At 31.9% G+C, this 23,615-nt stretch overlaps 1 protein-coding gene across 1 annotated transcript; it reads left to right on the forward strand.

Annotated features, from left to right (window-relative positions):
• Positions 1 to 22,950, forward strand: LOC134704801 (peroxidase-like protein). The gene is made up of 12 exons (XM_063563584.1): positions 1 to 77; positions 389 to 591; positions 2,461 to 2,625; positions 3,193 to 3,229; positions 4,719 to 4,825; positions 6,163 to 6,264; positions 10,636 to 10,728; positions 12,901 to 13,402; positions 14,186 to 14,398; positions 17,102 to 17,271; positions 21,480 to 21,573; positions 22,872 to 22,950. The coding sequence occupies exons 1-12, from the start codon at positions 31 to 33 to the stop codon at positions 22,948 to 22,950; spliced, it is 1,812 nt and encodes a 603-aa protein (XP_063419654.1). The 5' UTR covers positions 1 to 30.
• The last annotated feature ends 665 nt before the right edge of the window (positions 22,951 to 23,615 follow it).

Below are 23,615 nucleotides of genomic sequence, written 5' to 3' on the forward strand. Positions count from 1 at the left end.
TCTAAATATAATGTTTTGTCTCATTATAGAATGCAAGACTTCTTTACTACGGCGCTTCTACTTTTGTTTAAATACGTGTAAGTATATGGATTGACTTACATTAAATGCATTACTGCATTAAAAAAAACCTTCATAGAATGCAAAATTGTTTCATGCCATTACAAGAGTTAGGGATATACATTTAATGTGATTCTTTTTTTCTATGTATTTACATATTTTTCATAACATAAACAAATTAACGTAAACAATAAAACTTAATTAGATTCTAGGTTTATTTATTGTTTGCATCAGATTAGTTAGTTTCCCTTAAATATCACAAATCCATTTATTAAATTACTTAAAACTAACTTAACTTGTAAAAGAGTAAACAGTGTTAAAATGGTTGCAGGTCAGGAAACCTAGACGAAATGATGCCAAATTTACCAAACCAAGAACCCTCATCAGTTGAATGTCCTGGAAAGTTGACTTGTAATAATGATGATACTGATCGTTACCGTACAGCTAATGGGGCATGTAACAATTTGATCAACCCTTCCCTAGGCATGTCATTTACGCCACAGGGTCGCTTCATACCACCGATGTATAGTGAAGGTAAGCATAAAAATGAATGAAGTAGTTACACAACAACATCACTTATCCAATAAACTCATCTATACAGGCGGTCGAATGGTTTTAAACAATTAACAGACTGACCTTCTGCTGTTGTTTGTTCTATGGTCGGGTTGTTGTCTCTTTGAAACATTCCCCATTTCCATTCTCAATTTTATTACAAGTATTTACACAGTTTGGCAGGGTTGTTGCTCATAAGGAAGCTATAAAATCAAGAGTTCCAAATGGTGAAGTTGAAATCATCTTTTCGTAAATTTTACGGACGTCATCACGAGTTGGTTGACCGTTATTGAATAACCGTTTCACAAATGATATTGGATATGTTCCTTACGTCGTAACTACAATACCCTTCCCTTTCATAAATGTAACCTACCGAATTAGACTATTAACCGGATTTGTTATCTCATAAGCAACACGACTGGTGCCACATGTGGAGCAGGATCTGCTTACCCTTCCGGAGCACCTGAGATCACCCATAGTTTTTGGTTATGTTCGTATTGTTTATTCTTTAGTTTTCTATGTTGTGTCATGTGTACTATTGTTTGTCTGTTTGTCCTTTTCATTTTTAGCCATGGCGTTGTCAGTTTATTTTCGAATTATGAGTTTGACGTCCCTCTGGTATCTTTCGTCCCTCTTTGGCAATGAGGATCGTTCCTTGTCTTTGATGCGACTGTCATGCAAGTGAGAGGGTTAGCGTTATAAAACCAGGTTCAATCCACCATTTTCTACATTTGAGAATGCCTGTAATAAGTCAGGAATATGACAGTTGTTGTCCATTCGTTTGATATGTTTAATCATTTGATTTTTCATATGATTAGGGACTTTCCGTTTTTAATTTTCCTCGGAGTTCAGTATTTTTGTTATTTTACTTTTTCCATATCAGTCACTTTTTGTGTCGTTGATCCATTCATGTGATGTGCAGGTTTAAATGTTCTATGCTGTCTTTAATTCTTGGGAGGTGTCCGTTGTTATTCTGCGATCTACATATTGTAATGTACTACCGGTATTATATTATTTATTTATGTATTTCTATGTGCTGACTGTTCTTCCATTTGTTTGTACTGTATTCCTGTCACTTAGTGTTTCCATTTTAGTGGTATGTTTAAACATAGCCATATAAATGGTAAGTTTGACTAGCAATACATAAAAACAGGTTCAACCAATAATATCTTGTACCAAGTTAGAAATATGACATTTGTTATATAATAGTTCGTTTCTATGTATGTAGGGTATTGGTTTTGTTGCAGTAAAGCGTTTTTGTTGTTCCGGTTTTTTTCTTATGTGTTCCCTCGGGTTTAGTGGGTAACCCGGATTTGTTTTTCTCTTAAACGGTGTATGACTTTTGAACAGCGTTAAACTGCTGTTACCTTACGTCATCGATCGATGAAAAAAAATCTGCTATTGAGCAAAACTTCAATGTCTTTAGGTGTTTAACAACTGTTTCAGCAATTACTAGTTATGCTTACTCTTACAAGTATAAGTGAGAGGTTTAGCTTACTATAAAACCAGGTTCAATCAACCATTTTCTTACCTCAGAAAATGCATGTACCAGCAAGGAATATCACAGCTGTTATCAAATTGTCTGATGTGTTTAAGTTTTATATTTAGTCTTGATTTTGTGACTTTCCGTTTCAAATTTTCCTCCAAGTTCGGTAATTTTGTTATTTGACTTTTCATTTCGATCAGAAATACATAAACAGAAAGACTATTCTATCAAAAAACCAATCTATGACGGGAAGCATTTCAATGTTTATAACAATTATAAAAGGATAGCCATATACTTCTTGCATTTAAAAAAGATATGAAGTAAGTCTTGATTTTGGATAAAAATATTGAAACATATCTAACTAGGTGATGCTCCTAGAGACCACCCTGACATGCCGAGTGCAAGACTTGTCAGTAACAAGCTTTTTGATGCAAAGAATACAACCATCTTGTCTGCAATTCACACAGTACAGTTTATGGCTCATGGGCAGTTTATAGCACATGATGTTGCAGCGACACCAGGCGAAGGAGGTATGCAATATTTAATAACGCAATTTTGAAAAATTATAAAAACATTAGAGAATTATCGAAATATATTTCCTTTTTTTCCAGAAGTTATCTATGCAAATAATTCATAATCTTTTTAATAAGTTAAAAGAAATATGTGTTTTGTCTGTTTTGGTTTTATAGCTCTTCACTATTTAGATTTTCAAACCTCGGCTTTCAAATATTTGCTTTGAGCGTTCATGATGAATGTCAACCCAGAGAGGCGCGCCGGACGCATGAAACTTATGACGTGTTGTTTTCATTTTCTGTTATCATGTTGTTTTACATTAAAGAATTAATTGCAGTTATAATTATAAAATTGTACATGTGAAAAGAGATGTTAATGAAGACATCCGTAGCAAATCAATTCAATGACATGCAAATCACAACTTTGCTCTTACAAGGTAGCATTGAGGAAGGATATTTTCATGTGTTAATAGTAGTTGCACTTACTGATTGGTAAGTTAGCATCTACAATCACTAGTAAATAAGAAAACAAGGAATAAGTTAAGAAATATAACTGTTTTAATTTTTTTTCCAATTCCCATCCAGCTGATCTGGATTGTTGTGATCCTACCAATTCCTTGGAGTAAGTATATGAAAGGGAATTGTTCAAACAGATTTATCTTTTTATCCCTTAATTTTCCTTTCTTAACCAGAATTTTGGCATATGCATTCATTTGGACATTTTACACCACTACACATATATAGTTTTTAATCTTTAGAGATGATTGATTTTAATTGTGTACAATTTAGTTACCCTTTTTATTCTTACCTAATAAAGCTTTGATTTTATTTTAGCTGTGGCTATACTTTTGGTCCCTTTAATATTGTTTAGTATAGAATTTTGGTTTATAAACTTTATTTTTTTAGTTTGTTTTGGTTTTTTAGATATTTTGGCCTCTATCACCAATGAAGGGTAATTTATTTTCGAAATGCGAATTGGATGCAGAAAAAAATGTATCGTTATTGAAACTAATATAGTATAGTATTCAGAAGCTTCAACATTAAGAAGTAATATCACGAAAATACTGAACTCCGTGGAAAACTCAAAATGGAAAGTCCCAAATCAAATGGCTAAATCAAATGATAAAACACATCAAACGAATGGACAACAACTGTCATATTCATGATTTGGTATAGGCATTTTCAAATGTATAAAATGATGTTTTGAACCTGGTTTTATAGCGCTAAATTATTATTACGTCTACTGAATAAATTGAAGATAAATTATAACGATTAGTGAAATGCTATTTACAAATAATGCAATGAAAGTATTTTATTATTATTTATCCATAGCATATCCTATCGCCGAAGTGTTTAAACAAAAAACAGTTATTACAATATCTTTGATCTTCGATACACCTATGATTTGCAGATTTCTTTTTTTTCGAAAAATAATCGAGAGAAAAATCGTTAGATTCATACGTAGATTAAGTACTGGAATATCATGTTGCAACATAGATATATCATATACTATTAAAAGAGGGACGAAAGATACCAAAGGGACAGTCAAACTCATAAATCCAAAACAAACTGACAACGCCATGGCTAAAAATGAAAAAGACAAACAGAAAAACAATAGTACACATGACTAAACATAGAAAACTAAAGAATAAACAACACGAACCCCACCAAAAACTAGGGGTGATATCAGGTGCTCCGGAAGGGTAAGCAGATTCTGCTCCACATGCGGCACCCGTCGTGTTGCTTATGTTATTACAAATCCGGTAAATAGTCTAATTCGGTAGGTCAAATTCATTAAAGGGAAGGGGATTGTATTTACGACGTAAGGAACATATCCGATATAATTTATGAAACGGTTATTCCATAACGGTCAACCAACTCGTAATGGCGTCCGTAAAATTTACGAAGGGATGATACTAAATGTCACTTTGCCTTTCCCCCGTTCGTATGGTATCAAAAATAGAATGGCATGCCTTAAGACCTTAATTTCCAGATCATAGTTTGTCCAATCAAAGTTTAAAATAATGTATTTTCAGTAATCTATATCTATACATCACTGAGAGAAAATAATTTGTTTTGACCAATGATATCTGTAATGTTGAATTTTTCAGGAAGGATTGTTACGTTATACCAGTACCAGAAGATGATCCATTTTTCAAAAGTTTAAGATGTTTAAACTTTGTAAGATCATCTGCAGCAGGCAAAAGCTGTGTGACTGGTAAAGTGATTCATCTCTTTTATGTAACAATCCGACACGATATGGGTTTTTTCAATTCAAATTACCTCAATTCGTCTTGATAAATGCTTGTTAAGCTAACTGATAAATGGGAAAAAGTAAAATCACAAAAATCCTGAACTCAGAGGAAATTAAAAAAAAAGGAAAGTCCCTAATCAAATGGCAATATCAAAAACTCAAACACACCAAACGAATGGATAACAACTGTCATATTCCTGACTTGGTACATACATTGTCTTCTGTAGAAAATGGTCGTTTTAAAGTTAGACAAGCCTCTCACTTGTATGACAGTGGCATCAAATTCAAAAAATGGAAAACCGATCTACTGCTCTACGGAACGTTCTTGAAACAAAAGATTCCATATTTTTAATGACACGCTGAATTGGAAAAATTTTCGCGTTAGTCATCGTCATGGAAGACATGGTTTTACAATAGTGATGTTGTGACCCTTTATAGCTTGTTGTTCGGTGTGAGCCAATGCTCCGTGTTGAAGGCCGTACATTGACCTATAATGGTTTACTTTTATAAATTGTTATTTGGGTGGAGTTGTCTCATTTGTACTCATACCACATTTTCCTATATCTATGTATGTTTGAGCTTACTTCGTTTCTTACATTCAAGAACGGCATTCAACACGGAGCCTTAGCTCAAATCGAACAGCAAGCTACAAAGGGATCCAAAAATTACTAGTGTTAAACCTTCAATCAGGAATCTAACTGTCTAATCAACTGTTCAACGAAAACGCTATTAAAATGTCGCATAAGTTTCACTGTTTGGAAATATTTTTGATGTTATACATGTATTCGTCTAGTTTTATTACTAGCGCTTAGTGAAAGAGGGACGAAAGGTACCAGAGGGAAAGTCAATATCACAAATCAAAAATAAACTGACAACGCCATGGCTAAAAATAAAAAGACAAATAGGCAAACAATAGTACACATGACACAACATGGAAGACTAAAGAATAAGCAACACGAACCCCACCAATACTAGGGGTGATCTCAGGTGCTCCGGAAGGGTAAGCAGATCCTGCTCAACATGTGGCACCCGTCGTGTTGTTTATGTGATAACAAATCCGGTAAATAGTATAATTCGTTAGGTAACATAGTGAAGCTGCTCCTTATAAGTTGATTTGTATACTGTTGGAATATTCATGAAATTCTTCGTGGCCACCGTCTTCAAAAAATTACCTTTTGTAAGTTATAATGTTAAGAGAATAACTGATAAGTCAAGAACCATAAAGAATATACAAATATATTTCATGACTTGCAGCTTCCTTTCAATCTATAAAAATCTAAAACTTTTAATCATATTGCCAGGACAAAGGGAACAAATGAATGACGTTACATCGTTTATTGATGGATCTATGGTTTATGGATCTACTGAGGAGCAAATGTCAAAACTACGTGATACACATGGAGGTAGGTCATCAAATTTTTCATTATGAAATAACCAGAACATTATTTGATCAAAATTATCACTGTAAAGCTCAAATACCCGACAAGAAGACCTTAATATTTTTTTCTTCTTTTCAGAGTTTTCATATTGTCGTTGTAAGTTTAATTTTTAAACTCAGATTTATTAAGTATAAAATTTATTCTTTTATCAGTGATTATGTCAACTTATTTTCTCAATATAATTTTTGCAAGAATTTATATTGTCTTCAATGCTTGAAGTGTGAATTCATTTGTAATCTAAGAAAATATGTTCGACAAAATCGAAGTACATTTGACTGTTTTTTGAAAGGCAAACGTTTACACCGTGTAACAGCATAAACCCCTAATATTTGATTTTTTGATAGATCCTAGTTGTATTTAAGTGACCATAGCTTAATCTTATACCGAGTTGTCATTCACACATATAATACAATCTTCTGTTTTAAGTTTCTATGCTATGTAACAGTATCATTTATTTTCTTTCAATCACAAACTGTTACTTTCATATATTATGATACTTTAATTTGAACAACAATGTACTTAGTATAGCTCCTTATAGATGACGATACTACGGGGCGCCGAATGGGACTCTTGTGGTTTTGTACAAAATTCAATTCTGTCATAACAAAATCATTTTTGTCTTACAAAACTATGTGCTACAGACTTGTTTTGTGAGAACTTCAATTTTGTGATGACAAAATTCATTTGTGTAGACAAAATTCATATTTGTCATGACAAAAGTCAATTTTGTCTTAAAGGTATGCAAATATAAACATATTTGCATACAAAATTGACTTTTGTTACCTGATATGGAAATTAAATCACAAAAGTCAATTGTGTACGGTAAGATTCAATTTTGTGAGACAAAATTGACTTTTGTGAAACAAAATTAACTTTTGTGAGACAAAATTGACTTTTGTGAGACAAAATTGACTTTTGTGAGACAAAATTGACTTTTGTGAGACAAAATTGACTTTTGTGAGACAAAATTGTATTTGTGAGACAAAATTGACTTTTGTGAGACAAAATTCAATTTTGTCATTTTTGTTGAGACAAAATTCAATTTTGTCATTTTTGTTGAGACAAAAGTCAATTTTGTTAATTTTGGTGAGACAAAAGTCAATTTTGTCAATTTTGTTGCGACAAAAGTCAATTTTGTAAATTTTGTTGAGACAAAAGTCAATTTTGGGACGACAAAATTCATTTTTGTGATGACAAAATTGACTTTCGTGAGACAAAATTGACTTTCGTGAGACAAAAATCAATTTTGTTGAGACAAAATTCAATTTTGTTAATTTTGTTGAGACAAAATTCAATTTTGTTAATTTTGTTGAGACAAAATTCAATTTTGTCAATTTTGTTGAGACAAAATTCAATTTTGTTAATTTTGTTGAGACAAAATTCAATTTTGTCAATTTTGTTGAGACAAAATTCAATTTTGTCAATTTTGATGAGACAAAAGTAAATTTTGTCAATTTTGTCTCACAAAAGTCAATTTTGTGTAACAAAAGTCAATTTTGTGTAACAAAAGTCAATTTTGTGTAACAAAAGTCAATTTTGTGTAACAAAAGTCAATTTTGTGTAACAAAAGTCAATTTTGTGTAACAAAAGTCAATTTTGTGTAACAAAAGTAATTTTTGTGTAACAAAAGTCAATTTTGTGTAACAAAAGTGGATTTTGTAATCAAATTAGTTCACAGAAACCAAACTAAACTAATTTAAATACAAAATTGACTTTTGTCGCTCAATTTTCAAATTAGGTAACAAAAGTCAAGTCTGTGTAACAAAAATGAATTTTGTCATGACAAAAGTGACTTTTGTCCGCTGATAGACAATTTTGTATGACAAAATTTCAAATTTGTAGTATGATACAAATTTTGTTAAACTGAACTCATTTTTGTTGAACAAAAGTCACTTTTGTCCGTACAAAATGGAATTTTGAGTACAAAACCACAAGAGTAGATACGGGCTCCAATTTTCTTTGTGCAACAATTTAGGTTGTACTTGAAAGTAGAAGTTCTGCTTCACATCTTTATCTTTTCTTCGATATTGAATCAGAGGCACGACTTCAAAATATTATCTATGACAAACTTGATGTTTGCAACTTTTCAATTCTAAACTCCCTATTTCTCATAAAATAAAAAAAATACACCAACAGAGTTATGAGATAAGACTAGCTAGCGACATGTTTTTGTGGTCTTGTTGCATTATATACCAGTAGAGTTGTCTAATATGCTAACCTGCCTAATGTGTCATTTATTGATGCGACATTTTCACCTATCTAGTTCGTTTCTGTGTGTTTTACATTTTAATGTTGTGTTTCTGTTGATTCGTAGATCTCCTCTTATATTTGATGTGTTTTCTCAGTTTTACTTTGTGACCCGAATTATTTTTTCTCAATCGAATTATAAATTGTAGACGCACCCGCTATCGCTCCTTTTCGGGATTGTGCTTTTCTCTCTTTTTTGTGTCTTGATGTTTCTAATCCTAATCGATGCACTAGTTACTTAATAATTTCATCTTTACAGCACTTGATGTAATCACAAGCAATGTTAATGTTTGTTTTGTTCACACATCTTTGTCAATACATTGGAATTTGATGCGCCTGTCATACAGTAGAGCGGTTTATCTAGCTTTAAAACGGGGTTTAATCCACCATTTTCTACAAGAAATTGTATGTACCAAGTCAGGAATATGACAGTTCTTATCCATTTTTTTATTTTTTTTTAGCTTTTGATATTGCCCTTTCATTAGAAATTTTCCTTTATGAATATTCCTCGGGCTTCAGTACTTTTCTGATTTTTCATTTTGCTAACCGCTGTTGGTAAAATGTCAGTTCCCGAGGGTATCAAAAGCTGAGTAGTTAGTTACCCAATACTGGTATGAATAATAACAAACCTTTCTTAAATTTTCAGTTTTTGATTTAGACATATTTAAAAGAAACAAAACTCTCTCAGGCGAGGTTGACCTGAGATGAATTGTGCAGGTTTTTTAAAAATCGTTTTTGGTCATACAGCTTTTTAGCTGTTTCGGTTCTAATACATCCTCGACTCTTTCATTTTTCGGCTCTTGGCGTTCCTGATGTCGTGTAAAAACAGAAAAAAACGGACCGCGATAAAGTTTTTTTTCGGCTTGTTTCCCTCAAATGTATACCTGATAATAATCAATAGTGATGGTTAGCTAACCTCTACCAACAATACTTGATTTTGCAAAGAAATACAACATATTCTGATTTATAAATATCAGAAATATACTTTGGATAAATGCAAGTCCATAATATAAAAATAAAGTATAAAGACAACTTGATGGTGTTTTCCCATGAAGGTAAGAGACATGATTACAAAGTTACGCATATTCATTGGGTACGCTATATTCATTTGGATGGAACAATACTTTGAAAGAGAAAGCATACAGGTGATTCCTTATCAATTTAGTACATCTAACTGGTTGAAATTAATCAATTATGCGGTAGTCTCGTTGTGGTTTGATTGTTAGCATAATCAGCAAAATAAGATAAATTGTATATTGAGGTAGCTCAATACAAAGATTTTATACCACCAATTCCCAAGTTTTAAAATCCTGTAACTTTCTTTATAATGCTTGATAATTTATAAAAGTGATATTTATTGGTAGCTGACAGTTAATCTTTCAAATTAATGCAATGTTAGTACTATGCAACAATTATGTAATCAATTATGATGTTAACTGTGTCTTCTAAATTTAACAAGAAATTTCCACCTTCAATTGAAATTAGATTCTTCATAGATATTTCGAGAGGGTTGATGTTATTATATGTTGTTCCTATAGCCATTATCTTCAAAAGGATGTCTCAGATTTCGGATAGAATGTATAGATCAAATTTTACACCTATTCAAACATTATCCACTCTTATGTGTTAAGAATGTTTACGCTAATTTTAGACTTATGAGAGAATGGAATACGATAGCGACAATTTGAAGCTCCTGCTGTGTTTGGTAACATTTCCTGTATAGTTATAGAGATGATAGAGGAAAATTCATTCAAGTGAACTGACCAAGATTTTGCCATTAATTGCATAATATTTTTTTTACATAATGATTGCATAACAAAAATATTGCATTCATTTAAAAGATAAATCATATATCTATATATATACACATCTTTTAATAATTTATTTGCAGTCTTCAGAAAGTAACAGCATTCTAAAAGTTTGAGATCGGAATTAAAACAATCTTTGTATTGTGCTACCTTAAATGAGTTTTTTCTCGAATGGTGTTAGACATTTTCAAACGAAATGCAATCACATTGTGTACACATATCAAAAACAAAGTATTAAAAATATAGATAACAAATTTGCTCATAGTCTTATTTCTTACAGGATTGTTAAAAATGAGTTCAAATAAAATGCTGCCAGAAAGTCCAAATGGAGAATGTCGTAAAATCCAGCCACAACATCATTGTCATTTAGCAGGTTTGATTCACCTATGTTTAAACTATAATTAAGACAATAGAGTTAAATACAATATAGTGCAGACATTTGTTCACGAACCAACGTTATATTTGAAAGTGCAAAATGGTACACCGTTTGAGTTTCGTGCACCCGCCCATAAGACTGAAGATTTTCAGTGTCTGGGCAGAGAGTGGATGATTCTGGGTAATGTCAAAAAGCACGTCTCGTCCTTTTCAAGAAAACGTTTTCGGAAGATACAAATATAAAAGAAATGATGGTCTAGAAGTAAAAATTATATCTACTGACGTTGTTTGTCAGCTTAATTGTATGTTATATTGTGCTTTCGTTTGTCTTTGTATATTATTAACCTTTACTGCTAGCCTACCCCTTTGTCGTGGCTCGGTACTATTATTGATTAAGCTTATAATACCATTTTGTTTGTTCCCTTATTTTTGACATTCTTCCATATTATATATAAAACAAGAAGATGCGGTATGATCGCCAAGGGACAACTCTCCACAGGAGACCAAAATGACACAGAAATTAACAACTATAGGTCACCGTACGATCTTCAACAATGAGCAAAGTTCATACCGCACAGTTAGCTATAAAAGCCCCAAAAATGAAAATGTGAAAACTAAGGGCCTTATTTATGTACAAAAACTGTCTGTTTGTTTTGTTCACACATTGGTGTCAATATAATAGAATTAGTGCGCGGTTTAACTAGCTATCACTTCAGGTTCAATCCACCCGTTTCTACATCAAGAAATGTCTTCACCAAGCCGGGAACATAGCAGTTGTTTTCCATCCATTTGATGTGTTTTCGCTTTTAATTTTGCAACTTGATAAGGAACTTTCCGTTTTGAATATTCCCTAGAGTTCAGCATTTATTTAATTTGACTTTTTTGTGATTTCTTCTTACATGTTTTATAACTAGTGAAATATGATATCACTTGGTATCGACTTTGGTGACTTAACTTCACCATAACAGTAAACTATACAAAATATTGTTAACTGTAATCAAAAGACATTAGTTCTTTATTAATTTTGGGTTAATGAACGGATTTCGGTTTTTTTTTTTTACTCCTTGGTCATACCATTCAGAACTTGTAAACATTGGGTTTTTTCTCGTCCTGCATGTGCATTAAATGATATTCACAGAACGTCAAGTAAGCAATAATCAATCCAATCAATAATTAAGTTGAAGACAACAGTTACTTCAAAATGAACTGCATTCACAGGCACTTGTCTCAAAACAAAATACTGTAAATTCAGAAATTATTGCGTGCATTTATTATTGCGATTTTGTCAATTTCAACTTAAGGATGTCTGCTGCTCTAATTTAAAATAATAAGGATTTCATGTGGTTGCTTAAAATGAAAACAACTTTGATATTTAAACAAAATAAAGTAATAAAATCATTAGTCTCGTGTGTGGTTTTCAAAATACAAGACATTTAGAAATTGGCGGGAAAAGGGTTTTCTTCAGACTTTACTATTTGTTAACATTGGAATTGTTTTTTACCCTTTAAACCAAGAAAAAATTACAAGGATTTCATGCCACCGGATCACTAAATCTGAAATGATCTTTATTCAGTTAAAATATTACAAAATGCGAATTTTAATTATTGCGTTTACAACTCTGTCGCATTATTCGCAATAATAAAAACCTCGCAATAATTTCTGAATTTACAGTATTCAAGGTATATAGCAAAAAAAACAAAATATTCAAGGTATATAGCGAAAAAAATTATGAGACAAATGCCTGAGACTGCATCTATATCAACTGAAAAAAGAAAATTATTTGCATTTTATCAATTTTAATTACACGAATGATAGTAATTATCACTTTTATTAAGATAACTTAACCTGCTTCGTATAGTTATCTGGAATGCTATAAAAAAAAATTAAGAACACGATAAAGAAATTGTAACTGTCAAAAGAATGTTTTATCCTAAGTCAATGAGTGCTGAAACGTGTGTACTTGGCGCAAAAATATAACATTGTTACCACAGACCTTACCATGTCGAATGCGTTCAAACAACGATTCTATAAGTAAAAATATATACGTATCGTACATAACCAAATACCCAAATACCCAAATATAAAATTGAGGCATACCAACATTATGCCGCTTCTTTTATTTCATAAATGCATCTTTAAAGTAATGAAATAACGTTTTATTCGGTTTCAGGGGATTTCAGAGTCGACGAAATTCCCAACCTTGGCATGAATCATCTTCTACTTGTCAGACAACACAATGCTATAGCAAGAAAACTTCCAGAAATTAACCCACATTGGTCGGACGAAATAGTTTTTCAAGAAACCAGGAAAATCATCATAGCATTAATTCAACACATTACTTATGACGAATATTTACCATTAATGGTTGGTAAGATGGCAATGAACCGACATCGATTACGTATTCGTCGCAGAGGAAGAAGTCCCTTCAAAGACATGTACGACCAAGAATTAGACCCCAGAATTAGAAATTCTTTTGCGACCGCTGCTCTGCGAATAGGACACACCTTAATCGTACCTAGTATAGCTTACTTATCTAAAGACTATAGAACCTTGTACCGAGAAAACCTTGATGACAACTTCTTCAGCACTCATATGATTCTGAAAGAAGATGGAAGTTATACAGACAAAATTGCAAGATGGCTTACACATGAACAGTGCATGAAAGCAGACAGGTAAAATTGAAAAGTTATCAAGGGGAAAGGAAAATTTCAATCACTAAAATACTGAACTCCGAGGTAAATTCAAAACGTAAATCCCTAATCAAATGGGAAAATGTGACATATTGAAATTGGACAGTTCTAGTATCGAATCATAAAATATATGGTATCGAATCGTGCTAATCTGAACATTTCGTTGTATTAACAAAAGGTGGGGAAACATCTTTCTTTCAATTTATATGTCATATTTTTTCAACAAAAATAACTGAACAAAACGACCTCATTTCGAAAGCGATGAAATGCTACCAGCGTACGCTTTTCTGATTTGTTAGACACCTACGGCCAGTTTTTCAAATAATTTGAATTGCGGGTGCTGTTTGTTTCATTTCCTTTTTTTTTTTTATGTTTTTGTATTCTTCAATGATCATTTATAGTCACGATAGTAAGTAATTATTAGTAGATTAGACGTTAAAAGTCTTTATTTTACTTTTATCGGTAAGCCATTTTTTTTGTCGCTATCATTCGAAAAAAGCATAAGACTTCTTTTCAAAATATCTTGTAAACGAAATGTTATGTAAATTGCAATTGTGAATCTTCTTGTTTTTGGTGGGGTTCGTGTTGTTTATTCTTTAGTTTTCTATGTTGTGTCATGTGTACTATTGTTTTTCTGTTTGTCTTTTTCATTTTTAGCCATGGCGTTGTCAGTTTGTTTTAGATTTACGAGTTTGACTGTCCCTTTGGTATCTTTCGTCCCTCTTTCATGTGGATATTTTAGATAAGCCCACATATATGTTGTAGATTTTTCCAGCCAGAAGTACGGAACAAATTGTTCAAAATGGAGGGCGCAAGTCATGATTTAGCTGCTCGAAATATTCAGAGAGGACGAGATCATGGTCTGCCAGATTACAATTCATGGAGACAGTTTTGTGGTTTAATACCAGTAAAATTTTGCGATGATATTATTTTCGATCATGATAAAGAAAGTTCTGATAAAATCAAAGAACTATACAGGTATGAATGTTTCAAGTGTCTACTTTAATATATTGCCAACATTCCTATTTTATTGCATAAAACATAAATATCATGATTAGTCATTTTTACACGTGTGATCATATCAAAGTAAAAAATTTAAGTATTTTATAGCATCATTATCCTAAACTACTAGCACAGAAAGGAGCTTTTGAAAACGACTTTTCAGTTTCCACTTTTGTTCAAGAACCCCAACCTGATTTAGTTGTTGAAATACAAGAATCGAAAACGTTCATTTTGTTCATATCATTACCTAAACTATGATAAAGAAAGTTCTGATAAAATCAAAAAACCATACAGGTATGAATGTTTCAAGTGTCTACTTTAATCAAATCAAAAATCAAATATTTTATTGTCATATAAACTTTACAGTTTGTGACCAACATATATTAATACAATAAACACAATAAACATATATACATACATATTAAACACAAAAAATATGAACAGCATTAAAATTTATAACAACAAACAAGTTGCTAAGAGTCCCCTGCCCTCAGTTCTAATGACTTTTTCAAGAAGGATCCTAACTTATTTGTTTGTAAAGGCGATGATGGATTTAGTAAGTAATGATTTTTTTCTTCTTCATTTAAATTATTAAAGTTATTATTTTCTGCACATATGTAATGAAAAAAGTCATTTCTTAGAGTTTTATTATACTCACAATATAGTAAAAAATGTTTCTCATCTTCTACTATTTTACATTTATGGCAAAGACGTTCCTCTCTTGGGATTTAAAATATCTCCCCTTTTCAATCAAGAAGGAGTGATCACTTATTCTAAATTTAGTGATTAATCTCCTTATCTGAAAATTAGATGTATTTAGATAATATTCTAATTTGTAATCTTTTTTAAGTTTTTTATAGAGAAAAAAATTACTTTTATCATCGATGTTTTGAAATTTATTTTGAATTAAATATTCATATCTATTTTTCATTTTTAACTTTATATCGTTTTTTATTTTATTTACATCTTTTATGTCCTTACAAGTAGAAAGAATATTTAGGTCAACGTAAGTCTCTTTAACAATAGTTTTAGCATATGTATACCATGAGTAAGTTCCTGTCAAATCTAGAGACTGTGCTAGAGAAAAAGCTTCCTTTAACAATGGATTAATATTATTATTATATAGTCTAGCTAAATATAAAAGTGTTTGTGTTTTAATAAAACATTCTATAGGCAATCTTCCTAATTCAACTCTTGCTCCTAAATTGGATGCATTTTTTCTTATCCCTAGAGTAGATTTACAAAATTTGAGATGCATATTTTCTATGGGGTTTTGTCTATAAAATCAAGTTGATTAATTTCTTTTCCTGAAGTTAAGGCTCTGCTTTTGGCTCGATGAAAAGAAATATATGTATCCAAATATGTATTGCCACCATTCCTATTTTATTGCATAAAACATAAAGTTCTGATAAAATCAAAGAACTATACAGGTATGAATGTTTCAAGTGTCTACTTTAATATATTGCCACCATTCCTATTTTATTGCATAAAACATAAATATCATGATTAGTCATTTTTACACGTGTGATCATATCAAAGTAAAAAAGTAGTTTAGGATAACTTACATCTAGAAATTGACAATGAGGGTCGGTTGAAGACAAAACTTACGACAAAAGAGATGATTTCAGCTTTCCAATTGTGAACTTTCCATTTCTAAGTAGCAACATTCCAGCAGCACCTGCATACGGGGTATATATCTCCCAATTGATACGATATTCCCGTGCTTGTATTTCCTTTCATGATTTTCTTGATAGAGGGTTACTGCTTACAAGGAAGCTATTAAACCAAGAGTTCTAAATGGTGAAGTTGAAATCATCCCTTCGTAAATTTTACGGACGCCATCACGAGTTGGTTGACCGTTATGGAATAACCGTTTCACAAATGATATCGGATATGTTCCTTACGTCGTAACTACAATCCCCTTCCCTTTCATGAATTTGACCTACCGAATTAGACTATTTACCGGATTTGTAATCACATAAGCAACGCGATGGGTGCCGCATGTGGAGCAGGATCTGTTTATCCTTCCGGAGCACCTGAGATCACCCCTAGTTTTGGTGGGGTTCGTGTTGTTTATTCTTTAGTTTTCTATGTTGTGTCATGTGTACTATTGTTTTTCTGTTTGTCTTTTTCATTTTTAGCCATGGCGTTGTCAGTTTGTTTTAGATTTACGAGTTTGACTGTCCCTTTGGTATCTTTCGTCCCTCTTCTATGACTACTGTGCATATGGTACCGTCGGGGACCAACAATCAACCAGCAATGTTTCCGTCCCAGAGGAAATAATGTTTTGTATTATAAAGATGTCAGTATACAAGACAAGTGTTCTAGAATAAGTTATCCTCAAATATTGAACACTGGAGATGCACAGCTTCATTTAACAAACATAACAAGTGTTATCAAAGGTACTAGGCTTATAACTCGTTTCGTCTACATTAGACTCATCAGTGACTCTCAGATCAAAATTGTTAGAAAGCTAAAGGACAAAGTTGAAGAGCATTGAACAGTCGAAGATTTAAGAATTGAGATTTTTAATTGAATTATAAAATTAGATAAAGGAGCTGAACTACACAAAATGTATTGTTTAGTTTTATATCGAATGAAATTGTCTTATTCCCTGTGTTGTCTAAGATAAAATGCATAAAGTATAACCCAAGGGAATTGTAATGCACTTATTTTCAGACACGCATCACACATTGATTTGTATGCTGGGGCTGTTTCTGAAACACCAAAAGCAGGTAGTTTGCTAGGCCCAACCTTCCAATGCATATTTATACGCCAGTTTCAAGCCTTGAAAAGTGGTGATAGACACTGGTATGAGAGACCCCGTGGAAAGGCGGGATTCACTCGGGGTAGGTTTAAGATGTATCAAACGAATGCAAGAATTAACTTTAACATTTTTTATCATTTTGTTGCACGATATGTATTTATAGACTCATTATTTCAGTTACGTCGTTCAAGAAAGGATTTTGAACCAAGATCGCCGCCATGGCTAAAAATAGAAAACAGGGGTAAAATGTAGATTTTGGCTCATATCTCTGAAACCAAAACATTTAGAGCAAATCTGACACGGTAAAAAATTGTTTATCCGTGCAAAATTTATCTGTCTAGAAATTTTCAGATGAATCGGACAACCCGTTGTTGGTTGCTACCCCTGAATTGTTTATTTGAAGGAAATTTTGCCATTTTTGGTTATTATCTGGAATATTATTATAGATAGAGATAAACTGTAAACAACAATAATGTTCAGCAAAGTAAAATATACAAAACAGTTAGACATAACCAAAATGGTCAGTTGACCCCTTAACGAGTCATTGCCTTTATAGTCAATTTTTGTCAATTTTTCGTCAATTTTTGTAAACTTTTACAAAAAATATTCTACTCTGAAACTACTGACAAATTTAACCAAACTTGTCCACAATCATCATTAGGATATTTAATTTAAAATATGTGTCCAATTACCTGGCTAGCGAACCAAGATGGGCGACATGGCTAAATATAGTACATAAGGTATAATTAATTTTTGGCTAAAATCTCAGAAACTAAAGCATTTAGAGCAAATCTGAAAGGAAACAATTGTTTGTTAGGTCAGGGTCTATCTTTCTTGAAATTTTTAGACCAATCAGGCAAAATGTAGTTGGGTTGCTGCACCTGAATTGGTAATTTTAAGAAAAAATGTTCAGCTTTTGGTTATTATCTTGAATATTATTATTGATAAAAATAAACTGTATATAGCAATAATGTACAGCAAAGTAAAACCTACAAATAAGTCAGCACAATTAATATGGTCACTTTACCTCTTAAGGAGTTATTGCCCTTTATAGTCAATGTTAAACAATTTTAATAAATTTAGTAATTTTTTTAAATTTTTACATAAGATTTTAACTATTGGGATAGATTCATAGATTCATAAGATACAGATAATTGAAAGCAGCAAGAATGTTCAGTAAGGTAAGATTTACAAACACATCGCATTCACCAAAACACAATTTTGTCATGAATTCATCTGTGTCCTTCGTTTATGATATGCACATAGACCAAGGTAAGCGGCACATGCTCTTTAGGGCCTCTAGTTTAATATGCCATCTACAGCCATCTATAAATGAATCAGTTGTTATTGTATCTGGATTTTATTTAAAGACAAGGAACGGGGAATTGGTGAAATACATGATTAGAAAAAAAATTAAATTGCAAATAAAACAAAATAAATCGAATTGCTATATTAACTATTAAAATGTGATTAACCAAAATCTGTCGTCATTTTAACAACATATATCTGAGTAGTTCTCTTCTGCATTGTAAATTAAGTTTTTTCTTGAACAATAAACGGTTAGAAGATATAGGAGGATGTGCTATGGGTGCCAATGAGACAACTCTCTATCCAAGTCAAAATGTGTAAAAGAAAAACCCTAATAGGTCAAAGTACGATCTTCAACACGGAGGTTTGGGTTGCACCGAACAGCAAGCTAAACAGGGCTGGTGCTGTTTTTAAGGTATCATTAAAAAGTAAAATCACAAAAATGCATGAAATTATTTTATTTATCATGATGAAACATTGAAGAATTGTGTTGCGTATCACAAACAAACTAGCTTAACGATTTATCTGATGATAGCGATTTTAAAGTTCCTAGAACACTTTGTTTATGATTCCTAATGGGATAACTTAGTTGTGCACAAGTGCATGAATCAAACAGACCTTAAACGATCTGAGTTGAAATTGAAACGCCCTTTGTCCATTTATAAGTAAAATACGGAAAAACCAGAATTTTGTTTTTTTACATGATCATAAACAAGCTTCTGTCCAAGTTTGGTAGAAAACAATGTAAGTTTAAGAAAGTTATTTAAATGTCAAAAACGTTAACCACAGAGTGAATATTTGTGGACGACGCCGACGACGACGACGCCGACGCTGACGACGGAATGTAGGATCGCTATGTCTCGCTTTTTCGAAATAAACCAAAGGCTCGACAAAAATATAAGAAGCGTATTAAAGATTATGAGTTTGAACAACTAAAATAACCAATCAAAGAATACAAGGATATCTTCTGATTATGTATTTCAAACAAGTTAGTTGATGAACGGTATTATATACTGTTATGCATAAAAATTATTCTTAAAGACTTGCTCTGTCGTGCAACATAGCATGTGCTGTTTTAAGTTTGAGCCATTTCAATATGGAAACAGATTTTATATTTATATTTAGCATGATATATTTTGAATGAGGTCAATTTTGAATATTAGAATAGTTCTTATTCTAAGACTATTATCTTTTCTTAAACCCTATCCACAAAATATCCCAACTTTTCAATTTTATACTATTACATCAATATATCAGGCAAATGTGAGATTAAAAATGAATGTGCTTTATGTTTAGCTTCATTTTGGCCTGTGCAATTTCAGGGGAAATAAATCTTAATTACAAACCGTTCGTTGCAACGATTACTTGCAACGGTTTGTTGAAAGGTTAATCGAGTACACACAATACCGTTTGTTATAAATATGTAACATACCTAAATGAAACCTATACCAAGTTGTAGCTAATACTCATTGAAATACTTTAGATAATGTTTCATTATAGTTATCAAAGGTACCAGGATTATAATTTAGTACTCCAGACGCGCGTTTCGTCTACACAAAAACACATTGTCGTTAAGGGCATATATGAATTTATTCCAAAAGTTCAATGACAGCTACCAGTTCGTACTACGGTTGGTACGGTAGCAAAACGGGAAATCTCTCATTAGACTTATCAGTGACGTTCAGATCAAAATAGTTATAAATCCAAACAAGTACAAAGTTAAAGGGCATTATGGACCCAAAAGTTCCGAAAAGTTAAATTATATATGTATCATACATACAGATACAGCCAAATTACCCTAACCAAGACTGTGTACATATGGAATAATAAAAAACATGTAATTTGTTAAAATGAAAAAAACGGATTGCATTAATTTTCCAATTGTACAAAGATAACGTATACTTTATTGAAATTTAACATTTCACTATAGACACGGAGCTAGCGAATGGTTCGTGGGGAAATCCACACAATCAGAAGGTTTCAAAGGAACTTCACCGTTAAAAATTGAAAACAATAAATCTTTTGACGTACATTTAAGAATAAATTCATCATAGATACCAGGACCAAAATTTTATATTTTCGCCAGACGCGCGTTTAGTCTACAAAAGACTCATCAGTGACGCTCGAATCAAAAATGTTTAAAAGGCCAAATAAAGTACGAAGTTTAAGAGCTTTGGGGACCAAAATACCTAAAAGTTATTCCAAATACGGCTAAGGTAATCTATTCCTGAAGTAGAAAAGACTTAGTTTTAAAAAAAAGGTTTTGCTACTGTTAATTGATCATTATGCACATATCAATGATAACTCAAGTCAACACAAAAGTTCTGACTACTGGGCTGGTGATACCCTCGGGGAAATAAATCTCCACCAGCAGTGGCATCGACCCAGTGGTTGCAAACAAACTCATTATATAGATACGAGGACCAAAATTTTATATTTACGCAAGACGCCCGTTTCGTCTACAACATGCTCATCAGTGACGCTCGAATCAAAACTATTTTAAAAGGCCAAATAAAGTACGAAGTTGAAGAGCTTTGAGGACCAAACATTTCTTAAAGTTATTCCAAATACGGCTTAAGTGATCTATTCCGGAAGTAGAAAAGTCCCAGTTTTTAAAAAATCAAAGTTTTTTCTGTTAATTTATAATTTTGAACATATCACATGTATCAATGATAACTCAAGTCAACATAGACGTGCTGACTACTGGGCTGGTGATACCCTCGGGGAAATAAATCTCCACCAGCAGTGGCATCAGCCCAGTGGTTGCAAATAAACTCATCATAGATACCAGGACCAATATTTTATATCTATGCCAGATTATAGTCAGTTACTTTAGATAGAATAACCGGATTATAATAAGAACATTTTTTTATCAATAAAATCAATGAAATCAACTTTTTATATTTTAAAATGTTGTTTTTGAAGTAGCACTATATTACAGACAAAAAGATGCTAACAATTTCTTTCTTTTTTTTATGATAGATCAACTAAATTCCATCAAATCAATGAGATTGTCAAAACTGTTTTGTGACAATTTTAACCTACCCAAGATTCAACCTAATGCATTCCTGAAGAGGTAAGCTTACACTACATCAAATTACATTAATGAGACAGTCTTTTTCCAGGCGTAAATTAACACGACGGTACATTAATGTAATAAAAATTTAACGCGGTTTTCTTAGATTTTAATATTTTTAAAATTTCCCTAAAAACACCTAGCAAATTAAAGGTATAATAGAGAATCGCCATCGCCAATTATCAAACTGAATCATACATTCATCTGTGATCTACAAATCCTGATACGAAATATTTCTTTACATATTAAAAGTCCATAAACTAAAACAGAGATACTCCTAATATTTCCTGGTTGAATTGATAATTTGTTTAATAGAAGGTATGTATAAAAATAGTTTTGCCACCAGCTTTATTGGTGATAATAATATGTGAAAATAAACCAACATATTTGTCTTAAATTGTTTACTGGTAATGAGATATAATTTTCAAAATACGATTGAAAAGGACGAAATGAAATCTTACATTAACTTTAGTAAGTTGTTGTTTTTATTTACCAGGCGGGTGTACTGGTAAGCCATCCTCATGTTGACAAACATTCTATTTGAATCGGCTTTATTTCTCTAATTGTTTTAAATTTTTTTCCCTGAGTCTTGATAATCCTTTTTAGTCAAACAAAATATGTACAAAGACATCAAATAACATTAAATCCATATCAAATAATGCCTAGCATGGAAATTGAGTTCGGAGTTTGGATTGTCACATATGAAAGGCGTATATATTATTTGTCTTCTTCGATATAGATATAGATAGTTTGCAGTGTTCATTCAAAATCTTCTTGCAATCATTTTGTTTTAGGACTGCTGAACTCTAGTGATATAAAAAAATGTAGGTTAACCATTCTCAAATGTTAAGTAATCCTTTTATCGAATCTGTCTTGGTTAATATAAATCACGGTTTAGTTATTCTCAGGAAGACAGTTTATGATGTTTGAATCTTTCGAGTAATGGGACAAGCTGGTGAAAATAAATCGAGTATTCGTGAAATTGTTCTAATGAAACGTTAATCAAACAAAAAATCATATTGTAGATTTGGGGAATCAAGAATTGTGATGACAGCTAATAGTTTAAATCAGTGACCAACCTTGCCTTTTTTCCGTGACAAAACTGTAAAATGTTAACTGTGTCATCTTTTGTTTAGTTATGAAGTTTGTATTCAAAATATGAAAACTCGTGTTAAGTGATTTAATATTAGTATTATTATTATCGTTATTATTATTTAACTCACGTTAAATGATGAATAAACCACATATTTTATGAAAGATTAATTTTAGAATACATATGTTTCTTTTTTCTTTTTTAGCATGTTTAGAAACAAGAAAATAGCTTGCGAAGATTTCCATAGCCTTAATCTAGATTTGTGGAAAGATGTGTCGCAATAGTGTTTATAATCATAAGAACACTGCATGAATAATGCATTATCCTCATAATAATAACGTTTTTATATATAATGGAAGAGAGAAATAAAACTTGTAAATATCAAATGATTCGTCCTCTTACTTAAACTCTTAAAGGCAACAGTAGTATACCGCTGTTCAATTGAGAGAAAACAAATCCGAGTTACAAAGGAAAACCGATGGAAACACATCAATAATAACACTAGAAAAAAAACAAAAGAAGTACAACAAAAAACAAACGACAATGCAACATACATAGACACGAACTATAAGATAACAACTACAATATTCCGGACTAGGTACAGGACATTTGAAAACTCATTAAAGATATTAGATTTATCAATCGGTACACCAGACGTTGATTTTGCTCCCGTGAAATTCTCCAGTGGCACTCGAATCTATGAGTTGAAAGCCAAATCCAGTACAAAATTGAAGAGTATAATAGTTATCAAAGGTACCAGTATTATACTTTAATACGCCAGACACGCGTTTCGTAAGACTCATCAGTAACGCTCAGATCAAAATAGTTAAAAACCCAAACAAGTACAAAGTTGAAGAGCATTGAGGACCCAAAATTCCAAAACGTTCTGCCAAATACGGCTACGGTAATCTTTTCTTGGGATAAGAAAATCCTTAGTTTTTCGAAAAAT

This window comes from Mytilus trossulus, chromosome 2 (genome assembly GCF_036588685.1).
Source record: "Mytilus trossulus isolate FHL-02 chromosome 2, PNRI_Mtr1.1.1.hap1, whole genome shotgun sequence".
Classification (NCBI taxonomy): Eukaryota; Metazoa; Mollusca; class Bivalvia; order Mytilida; family Mytilidae; genus Mytilus; species Mytilus trossulus.

Excerpts from the sequence above, each read along its gene's own strand:
- LOC134704801 (XM_063563584.1), top strand. The coding sequence starts at position 31 with ATGCAAGACTTCTTTACTACGGCGCTTCTACTTTTGTTTAAATACGT. Across the intron at positions 592-2,460 it reads ACCACCGATGTATAGTGAAG|GTGATGCTCCTAGAGACCAC; the intron begins GTAAGCATAAAA and ends ATATCTAACTAG. Across the intron at positions 6,265-10,635 it reads ACTACGTGATACACATGGAG|GATTGTTAAAAATGAGTTCA; the intron begins GTAGGTCATCAA and ends TATTTCTTACAG.